Here is a 14456-nt window from a genome sequence, read left to right on the forward strand (position 1 = left end):
AGTATGTAAGTATCATCAGGAAAATGCATATAAAGTATTAAAAGTAAAAGTATTGCAGAAATGCAGAAAAATCCTCACATTTTAGAAACTGGAAACGAACCAAACAGTTGTGTCAATCAACTAAGTGTTTAATCTGCCAGTCATATCAGATAGACATGTAGGCCTATATATGGTTGTAGTAGTGTATAATAAAACCATATTTTATAGGGCTGGACGATTAATCAAAAAATTGATCGACATCGAAATTCTGAAGCTGTTATCGACGTATCTTTCCCATGACAATAATTTCGATAATTGATTTCTGTTGATAGACCTACTTTCTCCTGAAAACATTCTACCGCGTGTCTGAAATTAACACTCGCCAGTCGCCAAATGCGGGGACGGGCCGACACGCACGCACACACCAGACACCAGCCACTACCTTCTGTTTACTGACAGCTAGCGTTTTTAACTCAGGCTAATTAATTAGCTAGTAAGTGGAAATTTTTGGCAGCCAGCCTTCCAAAAGAAAGCACAATGAAATAAAATGTTAACTGATCATTAACCGTTGACCGACAAGCAGGAAACGGAGTCTCAGTTCACTTGTCCGGGAGGCTCTGACACACTTTCCGCACTCCGCGGACAGCTGTAGGCTTGTACCGGTGTTGATGTTTTGTGCATTGTCGGACACAGCGGGACTGACACAAGTCCACAGCGGCCCGCGGCGTGTATGTCCGTTAACTCACCGGTCCTCATCAATATAGTTTCATGTGTCACGTAGCTCTCCACAAGCAGAAAAAAAGAGGAGCTCAAAACGCGACTTGCTGGTTCAAAGTTAGGACTAACAAGTTAATTAGCAGTTAAGAAACAGATTGTAGCTTATTTACATTTTTATTTTCTGGATTAATGGTTTAGTTGTTTGGTCTATAAAATGTCAGAAAATGGTGAAAAATGTGGATCAGTGTTTCCCAAAGCCCACTATGACGTCCCCAAATGTCTTGTTTTGTCCACAACTCAAAGATATTCAGTTTACTGTCACAGAGGAGTGAAGAAACTAGAGAAATATTCACATTTAAGAAGCTGGAATCAGAGAATTGTTACTTTTTTTATAAGAAATAACTCAAATGGATTAGGCTAATTGATTATCAAATTTTGGCCCTAAACCATTCAGTGCTTTATAAACCAACAGAAGTATTTTGAAATCAATTGTTTGAGGGACAGGAAGCGAGTGTAAAGTCATCAGAACTGGAGTGATCTTATCCACTTTCTTGGTCTCAGTTAGGACTGGAGCAGCAGCGTTCTGAATCAGCTGCAGTTGTCTGATTGATTTTTTTAGGGAGACCTGTGAAGACACTGTTAATGGTTCTTCGCTGCTTTTGACAGGAAGAATAACACTTACTCTGTCTCTCCGGTGCTGGTCAATTGTCTGGACTCTTAATAGCTATCCCTATCTTCACCACGGTTCAAATGGAGCATCCACAGTCTGTTTGAACTGTGCAGTTTTCAGTACTGCAGGAACACTGGAGCTAACTTGTCGACTTGTGTCATACAGTCGAGTTTTGATCTGACACAAAGCTATGGGGAGTTTGAGGCTTTAACAGAGCTGGCTCCACTTAGTCCTGCGAGGGGGGGAATTAAAGGGGCCTGTGGTGACTGTGGTCTGGCCTGGAGCCTAGCTGGTGGAGGAAAGTTTGGAAAAGGATGCCTCCTACTGGTTAAAATGTATAATGGTAGCATTGCTTCAGGTGCAGAAACTTTTTTTTTGGTTTACCGCCAAACAACTCTGATTGAAATAAGAAATCAACATACTTTCCCTTGATTGCCTCAGATTGTAGCCAGATGCAACAATATAAAACTTAAAAAAGGCCCAAGGACACCATCTTGATTGCAAGATTGTTTGACCCAGATCATCAGAGTAGAGCCTTCACAACATCTGCACAGGCACACATGTTTGAGATATTGTGTTTTGAGAATAACTCACATATTTTCAGATTCTGTGTGACTTGCACTTCCCGAGGATACCATGATCTCCATTGCGTACATTGGGGATAATCATCCATAAATTCCCTTTAGAAATTTTAGAAAAAAAGACACATTAACTAACTTCAGAAGTTGCCTGAGAAGAATTCTACCATATTTAAGTAATCCAGTGACAGTTGTCTGTACATACATGGGTACACTGCAAACAGGTACTTCTAATAGCTAATTCGGCATACTTTTACTAGTGTTGATTTGCCAAAAAGTAAACAAATAGAGGCTAAAAAAAACTGGGTTCAAGTTGTAGTCCACAGCTAACTAACTGACTCCTTTGGCACAGTTATACTTCCTGTTCACGTTCTCCTTATTTTTCTCACAAAAGCAGGACCAAATGTTGAGCCATTGGTCATTTTTTGGTATGTTTTGTGAGGTTGGTATCAGGGATTGTGAAACACATTCCATATCTGGGTCATCATTATTTCAATCCCAAAATACCTGTGGTCTAAAACTAAATATAGTACAAAGTTGTGTCTTGTTAGAAATTGCATTCTCAGCTGGGACACATTGGGCAAAGAGTTATGTGAGCGTCTCTGCAGTACGACAGAAATTTTCGTCTCACTCTGAATGTTGAGTCATTTTTTGACAATGCTTTCCCTCCGTGTTTCCTGCCTGTAGGAAATGTTCACGCACAGGAAAACCGTTATCCTGCCCTTATCCTGTACAGTCCCTTTGTCTCACAGTTTCTTGCTTTCTAACTTATGTTTAAGCAATGCCGTCAGTTTCGTTTACTGCTGTCCCCCCTTCTCTTCTCCTTTTTATATTCCCTCATCAGTCAAAGCCTCTCATTCTGTCTTCTTTCAGCTGATTGACACATTTGCGTTGGAGATCGGGGAGCTGAAGAGAGAGATGGTCCAGACCTCTCCAACAGTTGACAAAGAGCCCATGGATCTACAAGGGTGAGACTGTTTTCCACATGTTCTCAAAACGTTCCTCAACCTGACTAGTCTAGTCTGTTATTTCCTATCATTTCTTTAAATGCTATTTTGATGAGCCACGTCGTGTTTCCATCAGCTTGTTCTGCATTGTATTTAAGGTTGGGCATCGTTTTGATTTGAACAATTCTGATTCTAATTCCGATTCTTTCTTTTGATTCCGGTTCTTATCGATTCCGATTCTTTGAGGGGTGAAGTTGAAACTGTTCACATGCTTATTTCACAGATAAAAGGAACATTTTATTTTGATTCTATGGTGATTTACAGTTTTACCGGGCTTCTTCAATGTTAAATAAAGCCACACTTTAGAGCGCCGCTTACTGTGCTCCATGGCTGCAACACAGGAAGTGCTTGGAAGTACGGCGGTCGCAACGGAAACCAAAAAGTTTTCCAAACGATTCCAATAAAGAAACGATTCCATTGGAATCATAATTTTTGAAATGTTTCCAAGGTGGAACCGGTTCTCGATTTCCCAATCCTAGTTGTATTACATTCTGTTAAATCTGTTTCCTTTCAACAGTATTTATACATTGGCTCCACACTGATTCTCACCAGCAGATGGCAAAAGTGTTTCACTCTCTGTCTCTCTGCACTTTTCTGCCAGGCTGGAGAGCGAAGTGAGTGGTGTTTACCTGCAGTCCCCCCACTGTGGCGGGGTGGGGGGGGAAAGGGATTCTGGATACGACTCCTTGCGAAGGAGGATGAGCGTGTTGGACAGGCTGACTCAAACTCACCCGGTGTGGCTGCTGCTGGCAGTCAGTGAAGAGGAGGCCTGTCGCATACTGCTCAAACAGCCTCCCGGGGTGAGGGTCGGGAAGACTTGTGTGTAGGGCTGAACGATTTGGGCGGGGGGGGGGTGATGTAATTGTGATTTTTCTGCCAGAAATTTTGTTTACGATTCGATTTGTGATATTTATAGCTATAGTTTAATATTCACTGTGTAACAGATACAACATGTAAAGGAGCATTATAAGACACCATCAAAACTGCTCTATATTCTTATGCAAGGATGAGAACATAGATATGAGTTTCCAGCAATAAGTGTTTTTCTTTTAATAAGCGTGGAACATTGAACAGTCAAGCACAGAACATTTATCACCAAAGCTAAAGTTCCAATAAAAAACATATCAGTACTTTCTTGTAAACGGAAATTTCTGATATGCCTCAGTTCAACAGCAGCATCTACATATTGACCTTCTACTATCATATTAAAGTGCTCATATTATGCTCATTTTCAGGTTCATAATTGTATTTAGAGGTTATATCAGAATAGGTTTACATGGTTTAATTTTCAGAAAACACCATATTTTTGTTGTACTGCACATTGCTGCAGCTCCTCTTTTCACCCTGTGTGTTGAGCTCTCTGTTTTAGCTACAGAGTGAGGCATCGCACTTCTGTTCCATCTTTGTTGGGCGTCGCACATGTGCAGTAGCTAGGTAAGGACTACTAGCCAGTCAGAAGCAGAGTATGAGGGCGTGCCATGCTAGCAGCTAGGCGAGCATTATAACGTGTGTTACAAAGTGACGCACGTTTGTCACGGAAGTAAAGGCTGGACTACAACAGAGCTGTTTGGAGCAGTTTGTGAACAGTGTTTTCTGTTGGAGATGGTAAGTCCCTTTGGGGTGGACTTTGGGCTTTTTCACTTTGTAAACCTATACATGCACATAAAGATATATAACACAATAAAGGTAAGGGGAAAAGCCAAAAAGCATAATATGAGCACTTTAAATAAGAGTAATGAAAAATAAAATCCATTGAAAATAGGACATTTTGGTAAACAATCTGTGATATGTAACATTATTCTAGCCTTTTTCCTGTGAAAAAACATTAAATATAATAACAAAATGAGGAATAATAAATGTTAAACCAAATGTTGCACCAAACATTCAACTAAATATTGCACATTTGATTAATCGCGGTCTTCACGATTAGCTAATCGCATTCTTTCAAATCTCGATTCAAAACGATTAATCGTTAAGCCCTACTTGTGTGTGAATGTGTCTTATTAAATGTGAAATATTATCTATTGCAGTGGCTCTCAACCTGGGGGTCGGGACCCCCAAGGGGGTCGCGAGATAATTTCTGGGGGTCGCCAGATGGTTGGGGGGAGGAAAAAAAAAAGAAATAACATATTTTAGACTGGGGAATTGTTTTTACATTAATGTGTGAAGTTTGGTACATTTCATGTTATATTCAGAGCTTCATTTGTAAATCAGGAGGTCCTGGAACACAGAAAGGGGTCAGGGGGAGAGAAAAAGTCACAAACGCATCACAAATCCACAGAGCCTGGAGCACATTGGACAATGCTAGGTACTAGCTGCTAAAAGTACACTGTCATTAAAGCAAAGCATTCTTTGTTTACATGTATTAATCAGAGCATTTACAATATTCACTCAAAATCAGCAAGGGGTGGCGCGTAGAAACAGCTTTTTATACCAGTTTGCAGCTTTTTCTCTCTTCGCCGAGGGGGGTGGGAGGTTGCGAACACCAACCGCATTATTCTGGGGGGTCATGACTCGAAAAGGTTGAGAACCACTGATCTAATGTATGCTATTTCATGACTTCCGATTTCATGGTGCAGGTGTTCCTGGTCAGGAAGTCAGGCGCTCTGCAGAGAAAGGTTCTGTGTGTGCGTCTGAAGGAGGATCAGTCAGGAACTCCCATCAGCCACTTCCCTGTCAGAGAGAGCCAGTACAGTAAGTAACGTGTTTGTTTTTTACTGACAGCACTTGGAGTGACAGTTGGGTGAGGTCATCTAGACCAGGATATAATAATTTAGGAGACTGTCCTCCCCCAAGAAAACACTCCCATAAGTTGTTTGTTCAAGCAGCAATTACGACCTATATTTACGTTTATAGTGGCAGTAGTAGTTATGACAGGAGCAAAGCAAGAAGTAAGGTGACGAAGTATAAAAGGGCCAAATTTCCGCATAGGTAGGTTTGGATGGTGGATGGTTTAAACAAACACAAACAAAGGAGAGTGGGGTTCCAGTCCCGTTTGAAAATAAAAGTAAATGGGGATCTCTAGCTCACCTAGTAGAGTGTGCACCCCATGTAGGCTGATAGTGCGTTCCATTTGTACTCAGAAGTCTGATTTTCCGAGGTCAATGTCGGAAACACGCCCCCTGACCTTGGACAACCACCGAGTACCCCAAGCTCAAAATCCAAAATGGATGCTCCGTGCATCAACAGTAGTGAAAGCTGTAGTAACATACACTTATAAGCACTTCTGTCTTATTTGTGTCTCACTAAATCAGTCGGACACACAGTCCTGTACAACTTCTGTGGATATGTTGAGACGCCGTTTGTATCTCTATCTATTATATTTACTTTTTTGTCATAAGATAAATGCTGGAATAATTTTACATATCACAGTTTGTTCAAAGAAATGTCCTATTTTCTGTGGATTTTTCTTTTCTTTTTATTTTTTTTTAACTTTATTTAAGTTGATCGTAGAAGGTGCAATATGTAGCTACAAAAATAATCGCAAATTGAATCGTTATCTCAATATGTGGCGGAATTTTTTTTTTATTTATTTCCCAAACCGTTCAGCCCTATCCTGCACTGTGCTGTGCTTCTCTATTGGGAATCGTCGTGGAGCTGTGACAGTGCCAAAGTGTGATGACACACCAGCTGTGGATTTTCCCTGCTGAAATGACAGCACACATGGGAGAGAGGAAGAGAGGCAGGGAGGGAGGGGAGTGCCTTTGGCCTGCTTTGGCATTTAGATGTGAGTCAGCTGCTCTCCACTTGGCCTCTCATACTCACTGTTGTGTTAAGTAGCAGTTTGATACAATTCAAATCACATCACTTAAGTCACATTGCTCATAAACAAGCACAACTATTACTATATATTACATTTGGAAGGGTATATGGTCTTTGTGGTGGCTTTATGTAGAAATTAAAAGCTGAAAGAAAGTACTGCAAATTTATATCAGACAACCTAGAAGTCACAGATTAGCCAGCTCCAAAGTAAGGCAAAGGTATTGGTACTGATAGTAAAGAGCAGGTGTAGAAATACCTTGATGTAACGGGGTTTAAAACCTGGTACTAATGTCTGTACCAAAATCTGACTGCAATAAATCCAATAGTAGTGTAGAATAATCTAACTCAAATGTCAAGGAGAGTGATGGTAGGCAGACTCAGCAGACATCTTGAATTCCCAGAGGTGACTATTTACTTACAGTGCTCTCCATTACATGAAATCAGGACGAATGCTTAAACAAAATTCAAGGAACATAATGAAGACAAATGAAACAAACGGCACATGTTTTTTGGCAGTGCGACCTTCTGCTTCTCTCCTGGCATCTTTTTGGGATTAGGCTATTTCCGGCGACAAAAACATTTCCGGTCATTCGGAAAAGTCACATCGCTGAAGCTTATAACATCTCCGGTCTCTGCCGTGTCACGGTCGTCATCTCTTCTTGAATGTACTGCTGTACCCAGCATGCCGTTCAGCAGTGTAAAAGATAAAAGGAGTCCCCCCTCAATGCATTACACAGTGTGATCATAACTCACTACTAATAAAAATGTCCCGTAGATCTCAAGAGCTCACACTCGACACTGCACTTCCTTGGGTCCTCAGCATCGAAATGAACGGTTGTCGAGAAAATCGAAGGACAGATAGACAGACAGAAAGAGACCCCTTTCATTTTAGTTTGATAATTCGTGTAGTAAAAACACTTTGGCCAAAAGGGCAGGAAGCCAGTAATATTACCCAATGGTGCTTGGGCCTGCCGTAAGTGGTGGTTATAGCCCCACCCCTGACAGTGCATCTCCAATGCAGTTATATTGTTACTTACCTTCTTTATTGATATATAGCAAGTATATATCTTTGCTTGTGCTGTAATATCTTCTGATCAGTTGCTGAACAGCATTAAACAGGGGTTATAAATTGTAGAAATCAAGAGATATAAACAGTATTGTATTCGTTCACTTTAAAAAGAGGCACTGAATTTATTTTGTGTTTGTATTTTTTTTGGAATTTATCAACTTGTAACATATATATGTTTACAAAGGTGACACTTTTCACTGCAGCTTAATTAAACAGACCCAACATTACTATTCATCGAGACTAAAATCAATAAAACTTCCTCATTAAATGTTAAGCTTAAACTTAAACTTAAATCTTAAGTGACAGATTAAAAGTTCCAAATGCAAATGCCCTGTAAGCAACTACATCTAACTGAGTTGCAGTCTATGAAATGTAATTTAGTCTGTACACGTTTCCTTTGTTCGCAGCCTTTTCTCTTGAGGAATCTGGGATCAGCTTTGCAGATCTGTTTCGCCTGGTGGCTTTCTACTGTATTAGCAGGTAAACAACCAATATTTGTTTTTCTCTTTATCCATCCATCTATCACATCCTCAGCTTCTCCTGTGTTTTGTTCTGTAAAGAGAAGGTGATTCAAGAGTGGAAACTCCACGGATGAAAATAATGTATGTTGAGTAAGCACTCAGCTCTCAGCGCCCAAGTCTCTCACTTCTTGTTTTATCTTGTGCCAGCTCAGGAGACACAGACATACACAGGACTTAAAACAACAGACACAGGAAATAGAAGGAAATTGTGCTGCAAGCAATACCCACCCCAACACTCATTCATCTAGAGAGATGACTGCAAGTCAAACACTCTTTTTTGAGCTGAATAAACTTTTGCATTCTCAATCCCAACGGGATGGGCGATTTCAACCCTTTTTTAGGGGTGCAAAAAGGGCTTCATAGGTTTGGTTCTACAAAAGATAAACGATATACATATTACAATAAACGCAAGAATACTCATTCAGTGTTAACCTACATTTTATTGATCACTGCACATGAATAATATACCCTCTTTGGGGACAAAGGTGGAGTTAAAAATGTATGAAAATATTTGCCACAGTTAGTGGGCCAGAGGGCAGTCAAGACTTAATATTTCGGGGGCACAGTGATTTAATTTTCTGAATTTACCAGACTTACTAGCTGTGTATTATTTGCCTTTACCCACTTAGTCATTGTATCCACATTATTGATGATTATTTATCAAAAATCTCAAGTTGCAAATCATTCAAAATGCTGCCCCTAGAATACTGACAAAGACCAAGAGGAGAGAACATATTTTTCCATTTCTGAGATCCCTGCACTGGCTTTCGGTTACATTTTAAAATTGATTTCAAGGCCCTATGTTACTATATTTTCTTTAAGTCATTTATTGGTCTGGGTAGCCAGACCCAATTTCGAAAGATTAAGGGTCTGGCATTGAGTAATTAAAATAGCCCAACTCGAGAGGCGGCACCAAGCATGCATTTTAAAATCTCACTGCACGCAATTGGATAACACTACGACCAATCACAACAATACACGGGGTGACTTATCCAGAGCACAATACGCTTAGCTACCATCGGAGCTAACTGGTAGATTAAACTGTCGTCATCTGTTTAGCTCGCCTGTGGCCCGCCTTTATCAGATACACCGATGTGATTGGTGCAGCTCAACTACAATGGCATAGTTAATGAGCATCATTACTCAATGCCAGAGTGACTCGAGGAGCAAATTCAAATCGTGCTCTCGCGAGAACTCTGGATTTCCAGGGTATGGTCTGGGCCCAAAATATGTTGCAAATATGTTTACTGAGTACAAGCTGGGTAGGTTTCTCAGATCAACAGGGACTGGTCAGTTAGTGGTGCCCAGAGTTCAATCCAAGTATGGTGAAATGGCTTTTAGCCATTACGCTACCCACTGCTAGAATCAGCTCCCCTTGGAACTACAGTAAGACATGCCCAAACTTAAAGTTAAAGACGGTTCTCTTTTCCACAGCTTTTAATTAAATTAAATGGCCTCTGTGTATGAGAAGGTGCTATATAAATAAACTTGCCCTGCCTTATACCCCTGACCATAAAGCTGTATGGATGAGACAGAATCACTAACTTGTTATTGTCACAATTACAATAAGTGTACACAATTATAACTGAACTCACACAGGAAAAATTTGTTTGATGACTACGGCAGTTCCTTTTCTTGCTTCAGGTTTTAATTCTTTCTCATGTTGTGTTTCTTATATATATTGTATTCATAATGTTTATATTCTGTTTCTTTACCTAGGGATGTCCTGCCTTTCACACTCAAACTCCCAGAGGCCATTGCATCTGCTAAGACTCAGAAAGAACTGGAGGAGGTGGCTCAGCTTGGAGCAGGTAACCTCATTTATTATTTTATTGTTTGTAGTTCTGTAGTAGCACACATCTTAAACGACTATACTGGTGCTTTTGCAAGTTTGAACTATTAATCAGCTATAGTTACTGCTTAGCATTTTTCCAAGAATTCTACAGTTTGTAGATAGATTTCTCACCATTGAGGCAGCTATTATTTACATTAATTGTTTACACTGGTAAAAGTGGGAATTGAAAGGTAATCCATCATAAGGAAAATGTTGTCTGTATTTTCTTTTGTCAAACTTCAAGGACTGGTTTAACCTTTTTGGAATATAGATGAGAAGATCATGAGATGAGAAGCTTAATGTCGCTTGTGCCTTAACTACTAAGCTGGAGATAGGCGGTGATTAGCCTAGCTTAGCATTAAGACTTGAAGTAGGGGGACACAGCTAGCCTGGACCTCTCCAATGTTTATTGAAGTACCAGTACTTTAATATACTCCACTCTCTTTAACCTAGTGGTGCCAGGGTGCATGCCTGTGAGTGTTCCACCTGCTATTATATGCAAGCCAGTCAACTAAGCAAGCAAATAGAGTTAAAAGGCAGTAATTGTGTTCACAGGTTTTATTTATTCTTCTTTGCTGACTATTCAGTCAAGTTATTCTATTCTCAGCTCCTGTGAATCTGCAGTGAGTCATCTTCCTGCAGTAGAAGCCTATGACATAACTTAGTGCTTAGTGTTGGGGAATAGGGAGTGGCGAGTGGAAAGCTACAGTAGGCCGAGTGCTTTCTACTCGCATACCATCACACCACATTCAGATGTACTGTATAAAAAACACACAAGGCTTGCAAGTATGAGTGCTAGTGTAACGTGCAGCAAACTGTCATAGCATGACAAACATGAAACGCTGCTGTTATATTTGCATGCTGGAATCCCTGTGTATGGAAGTGGGTGTGTTCCTGCAGTGTGAAGGCTTTGATGCTTTTAGGAGAGAGAGCCGGCTTGTTAGCCTCTCTTAGCTAACTTAAACAGTCATTAGGGGAAACTCCCTTTCTCCACTGGAAAGCTTCTATTTAAAGAGAAAAAGCAGATTCTCTTTGCGGAATCTGGGCACGCACATGTGAAACACAAACACATGTTACAACCTGCTCCAGAGACATTTGAATATTTGAAATTTGCAACTAATTTCCCTTCCCAGAATGCGTGGAGGGGTTATTATGCTAGAAAGGCATATGCTTACTTACTTATTAACTGCTGTTGTTGAACATAAAATCAATTTCTCATGAGAGTAAGCCAAACTAGCAGCGTGACTCTTTGATCCAGACTGACATACAGTATCTCAGGAGTGTTGTATGGATTTTCATTCTAACAGGGATATTCATGTAGCCCTCGTGATTGTGAACTCAGGAATTATAACTTTACTGATTCCTTAAAGGCAGGGTTGGTAATGTTGAAAAGCTAGCAAGATTTAAAAGTAGCATCTCCTCGGGGCTCCATCTAACCCCTCCCCCTGCCCTCGGCACTCCAACCCACACACAGACGTGCACGAGCACCGCTACTTCAGAGCAGAGCGGAGAAAGGACCGCTGTTTCACTTCATGTCTTGTTTACCGGTAGGCAAACACCTAATAGTATCATACACAATGTTTAAAACAAACATGGCTACTGTTAGCAATGTTACGATGACGCACATTGAGCTTAGACTCGTACACGGGAGGGGTAGAGTACACGCAGCGGGGCAAGGAGGCATTTCATTGGTTCTTTCCAAGCGGACCGCGAGGCAGGGATTGGTGGGCGGTTTTACAGGATCACAGCAGCTACAGATGATGGATCTTTTTCACTCCTTTTTCAGACCCCATAAATTATTTTTTGCTGTCGGGCTGTAAAGACCATTTCAAACAATATATTAACAGTATACAGATACAGAAACAGTTACCAACCATGTCTTTAACTTTTCTAGCGCAATGATCAAGTTCAACATGTCATAAACTGTACATTGTGACTAAATGCAAAACTAATGACAATCCCACTAGCCTCAGCTGTACTCTGGATTTACTGCTAATTAGCAAATGGTAGCATGCTCAGACAGTAGACTACGATGAACATGGTAAACATTATACCTGTTAACATCCTAAATGTTGCATTGTCATTGTGAGCATGTTAGCGTTCTAATATTAGCATTTAGCTCTAAGTGCAGCCTCACAGAGCTGGGAGCATGGACTCATTTAATAGAATTATCATGAATGTCTCTCTCAGAAGTTTGTCAGTGGACATTTATAATACTATATGTTCTCAAATTGTGACCTCAACCACCAGTTCTTTATTTTAAAAAGGCTTACAGAGACATGCCCTATTTTTGTTTATTTCTGTTATGAATGCCTGATTATGTTTTTGTCAGGAGCCTTCCTGTTTTCTGATCTACGTTCATTTTAATTTGCTGTTGATGCTGTTTGATTTTAATCAATGTTAATATGTTGTCTTGATGAAGTGAACTTTTCTTCTCCAATAGAAATACTGTTTTCATTTATTCCATTTTGTTGTTTTTTTAATCGCTGTTACCATTACAGTACAGCTAAAGAGATTAAGAGGTTACTTTGTGACAGCCAAGGGTGCACTAAAAGTGATAAAATACATGTTTGATAGTACTGGAACAATTAAATAAATATAAATAAGTCTAATAATAATAATAAAGTATCTAGAATCACATATATTATAAAATAACAACATGAGAAAATAATATATAATGAGCTGAAAATGTTAGATAAAAGTACTGAAATATATAAATGTATATGATATTTATGTATGAATAAAAGCTAACATTATATAAGTAGGAGCTAATCATAAGTGCACAAGTTGTGTTATAGCATCAGGATACCTTATTGCCACATGGTTATATTGCACAGTAGAAATAAATAAGCAGCGACATTTGTATTGCACATTGCCCTCCTGATTATTGTTACATGCCATTTCCAGAGTTCAGTTGTGTTATTTTTCAGTCTGTTAGTGCGTATTCTGGGTTAATCTGTAGCGCCTGCCTGATGGGAGAAGCTCAAACAACCCATGTCCATGGTGAGTAGTGTCCTTGACAATGTTCTCACACAGCGAGTCTAATTGAGGTGTTCAAGTGATGGCAAATCAGTGCCCGCAATTTCCTCTGCTGTTTTCACGACACGCTGCAGGGCTTTTTTGGCAGCTTTGGTACAGCTACTGTACCAGGCTGTCATGCAGTTTGTCATGGTGCTCTCTATTGTATACCTATAGAAGTTTAACAGCAGCTTCTGGGGGAGGTTAGCTCTCTTCAGCCGTCTCAGGAAGTAGAGGCGTTGTTGTACTACTTGTTGTTCTACTGCTGCCGGGGCATTGTCAGCGCAGGAGAGGTTCTCTGTGATGGTAACTCCCAGAAACTTAAAGCTGGAGACTCTGTCGAGATCAGCTCCCCTGATGGTTACAGGACTGTGAGTGGAAGTCTACGATGATCTCTTTGGTCTTTGTAGTGTTTTAGACCAGGTTTCATTGTTGTTTGATATTAGCCTGATGATAGTCGTGTCGTCTGCAAATTTCACGAGTTCGATTCGTGGGTGGGTTGACAGTTATGGGTGAAAAGTGCATAGAGGAGGGGGCTCAGCACACATCCCTGCGGCACACCGGTGCTCAGGGTGAGGATGGAATATGTGTGTCTATTCATCCTGACATACTGTGGGCGGCTGGTGCATCCAGAATCCAGTTACATGTGGAAGCGGTTATTCCTAGTGTATGAAGTTTGCTGGCTTGGTACGATGGTGTTGAATGCCGAGCTGTAGTCAACAAAGAGCATTGAGGACCGATGTTTTTCACCCGGCCTATAAGTGGCCAGCCTTTATTTTGTTCATGCTGGTCACAAACAATATCTATTATTTGAGACTCAGCCATTATTTGAATACCAGCTTTGATCTGAGAATTTATTGGGTGAGTTTTTTCAATCAAATATCAAAGACAAATGTTAACATCAAAGGGACCAGTATTCCTCGTTGTAGAATTAGAGTACCCTACAGTATGTTGAGGTCAGTCAGTATTAAATGTGCTATTTGGAGCACTTGCTCTGCTCTGCAGACAGACAGACAGTGTCAGGTGGCTCACATGGACCAGTAAGAATGCCACAGACGCATTTCAGTCTCCAGATGCCAAGGTATTACAAGACATTTAAAACTGCTGGACCCGGCTCCTTTACTGCCCCAGGACTGCAAGAGGAACCTTTCTATCAGTCATCACTGGGCTTCTGCTGCAGTCACTGCATAAATATTTTGAAGTGGCATGATTTGTTGCTTGTTACAGTTTGATTAAATCATTGTGTTGTAACTACAAATTCATGGTATTTAATATAAGAGAATCTTTCATTTTAAGTAGGT

At 40.4% G+C, this 14456-nt stretch overlaps 1 protein-coding gene across 2 annotated transcripts in view; it reads left to right on the forward strand.

Annotated features, from left to right (window-relative positions):
• The window catches only part of LOC144527101 (ras and Rab interactor 2-like), a 54335-nt gene that overhangs the window by 19625 nt on the left and 20254 nt on the right, over nt 1–14456 (forward strand). For both annotated transcript variants that reach the window (XM_078264986.1, XM_078264994.1), the window contains exons 3-7: nt 2818–2912; nt 3553–3751; nt 5531–5645; nt 8190–8262; nt 10023–10114. In XM_078264986.1, coding sequence (XP_078121112.1) covers nt 2818–2912; nt 3553–3751; nt 5531–5645; nt 8190–8262; nt 10023–10114 — 574 coding nt within the window. The remainder of the gene's footprint in view (nt 1–2817; nt 2913–3552; nt 3752–5530; nt 5646–8189; nt 8263–10022; nt 10115–14456) is intronic.

Source organism: Sander vitreus, chromosome 2 (genome assembly GCF_031162955.1).
Source record: "Sander vitreus isolate 19-12246 chromosome 2, sanVit1, whole genome shotgun sequence".
NCBI classification, from domain to species: domain Eukaryota; kingdom Metazoa; phylum Chordata; class Actinopteri; order Perciformes; family Percidae; genus Sander; species Sander vitreus.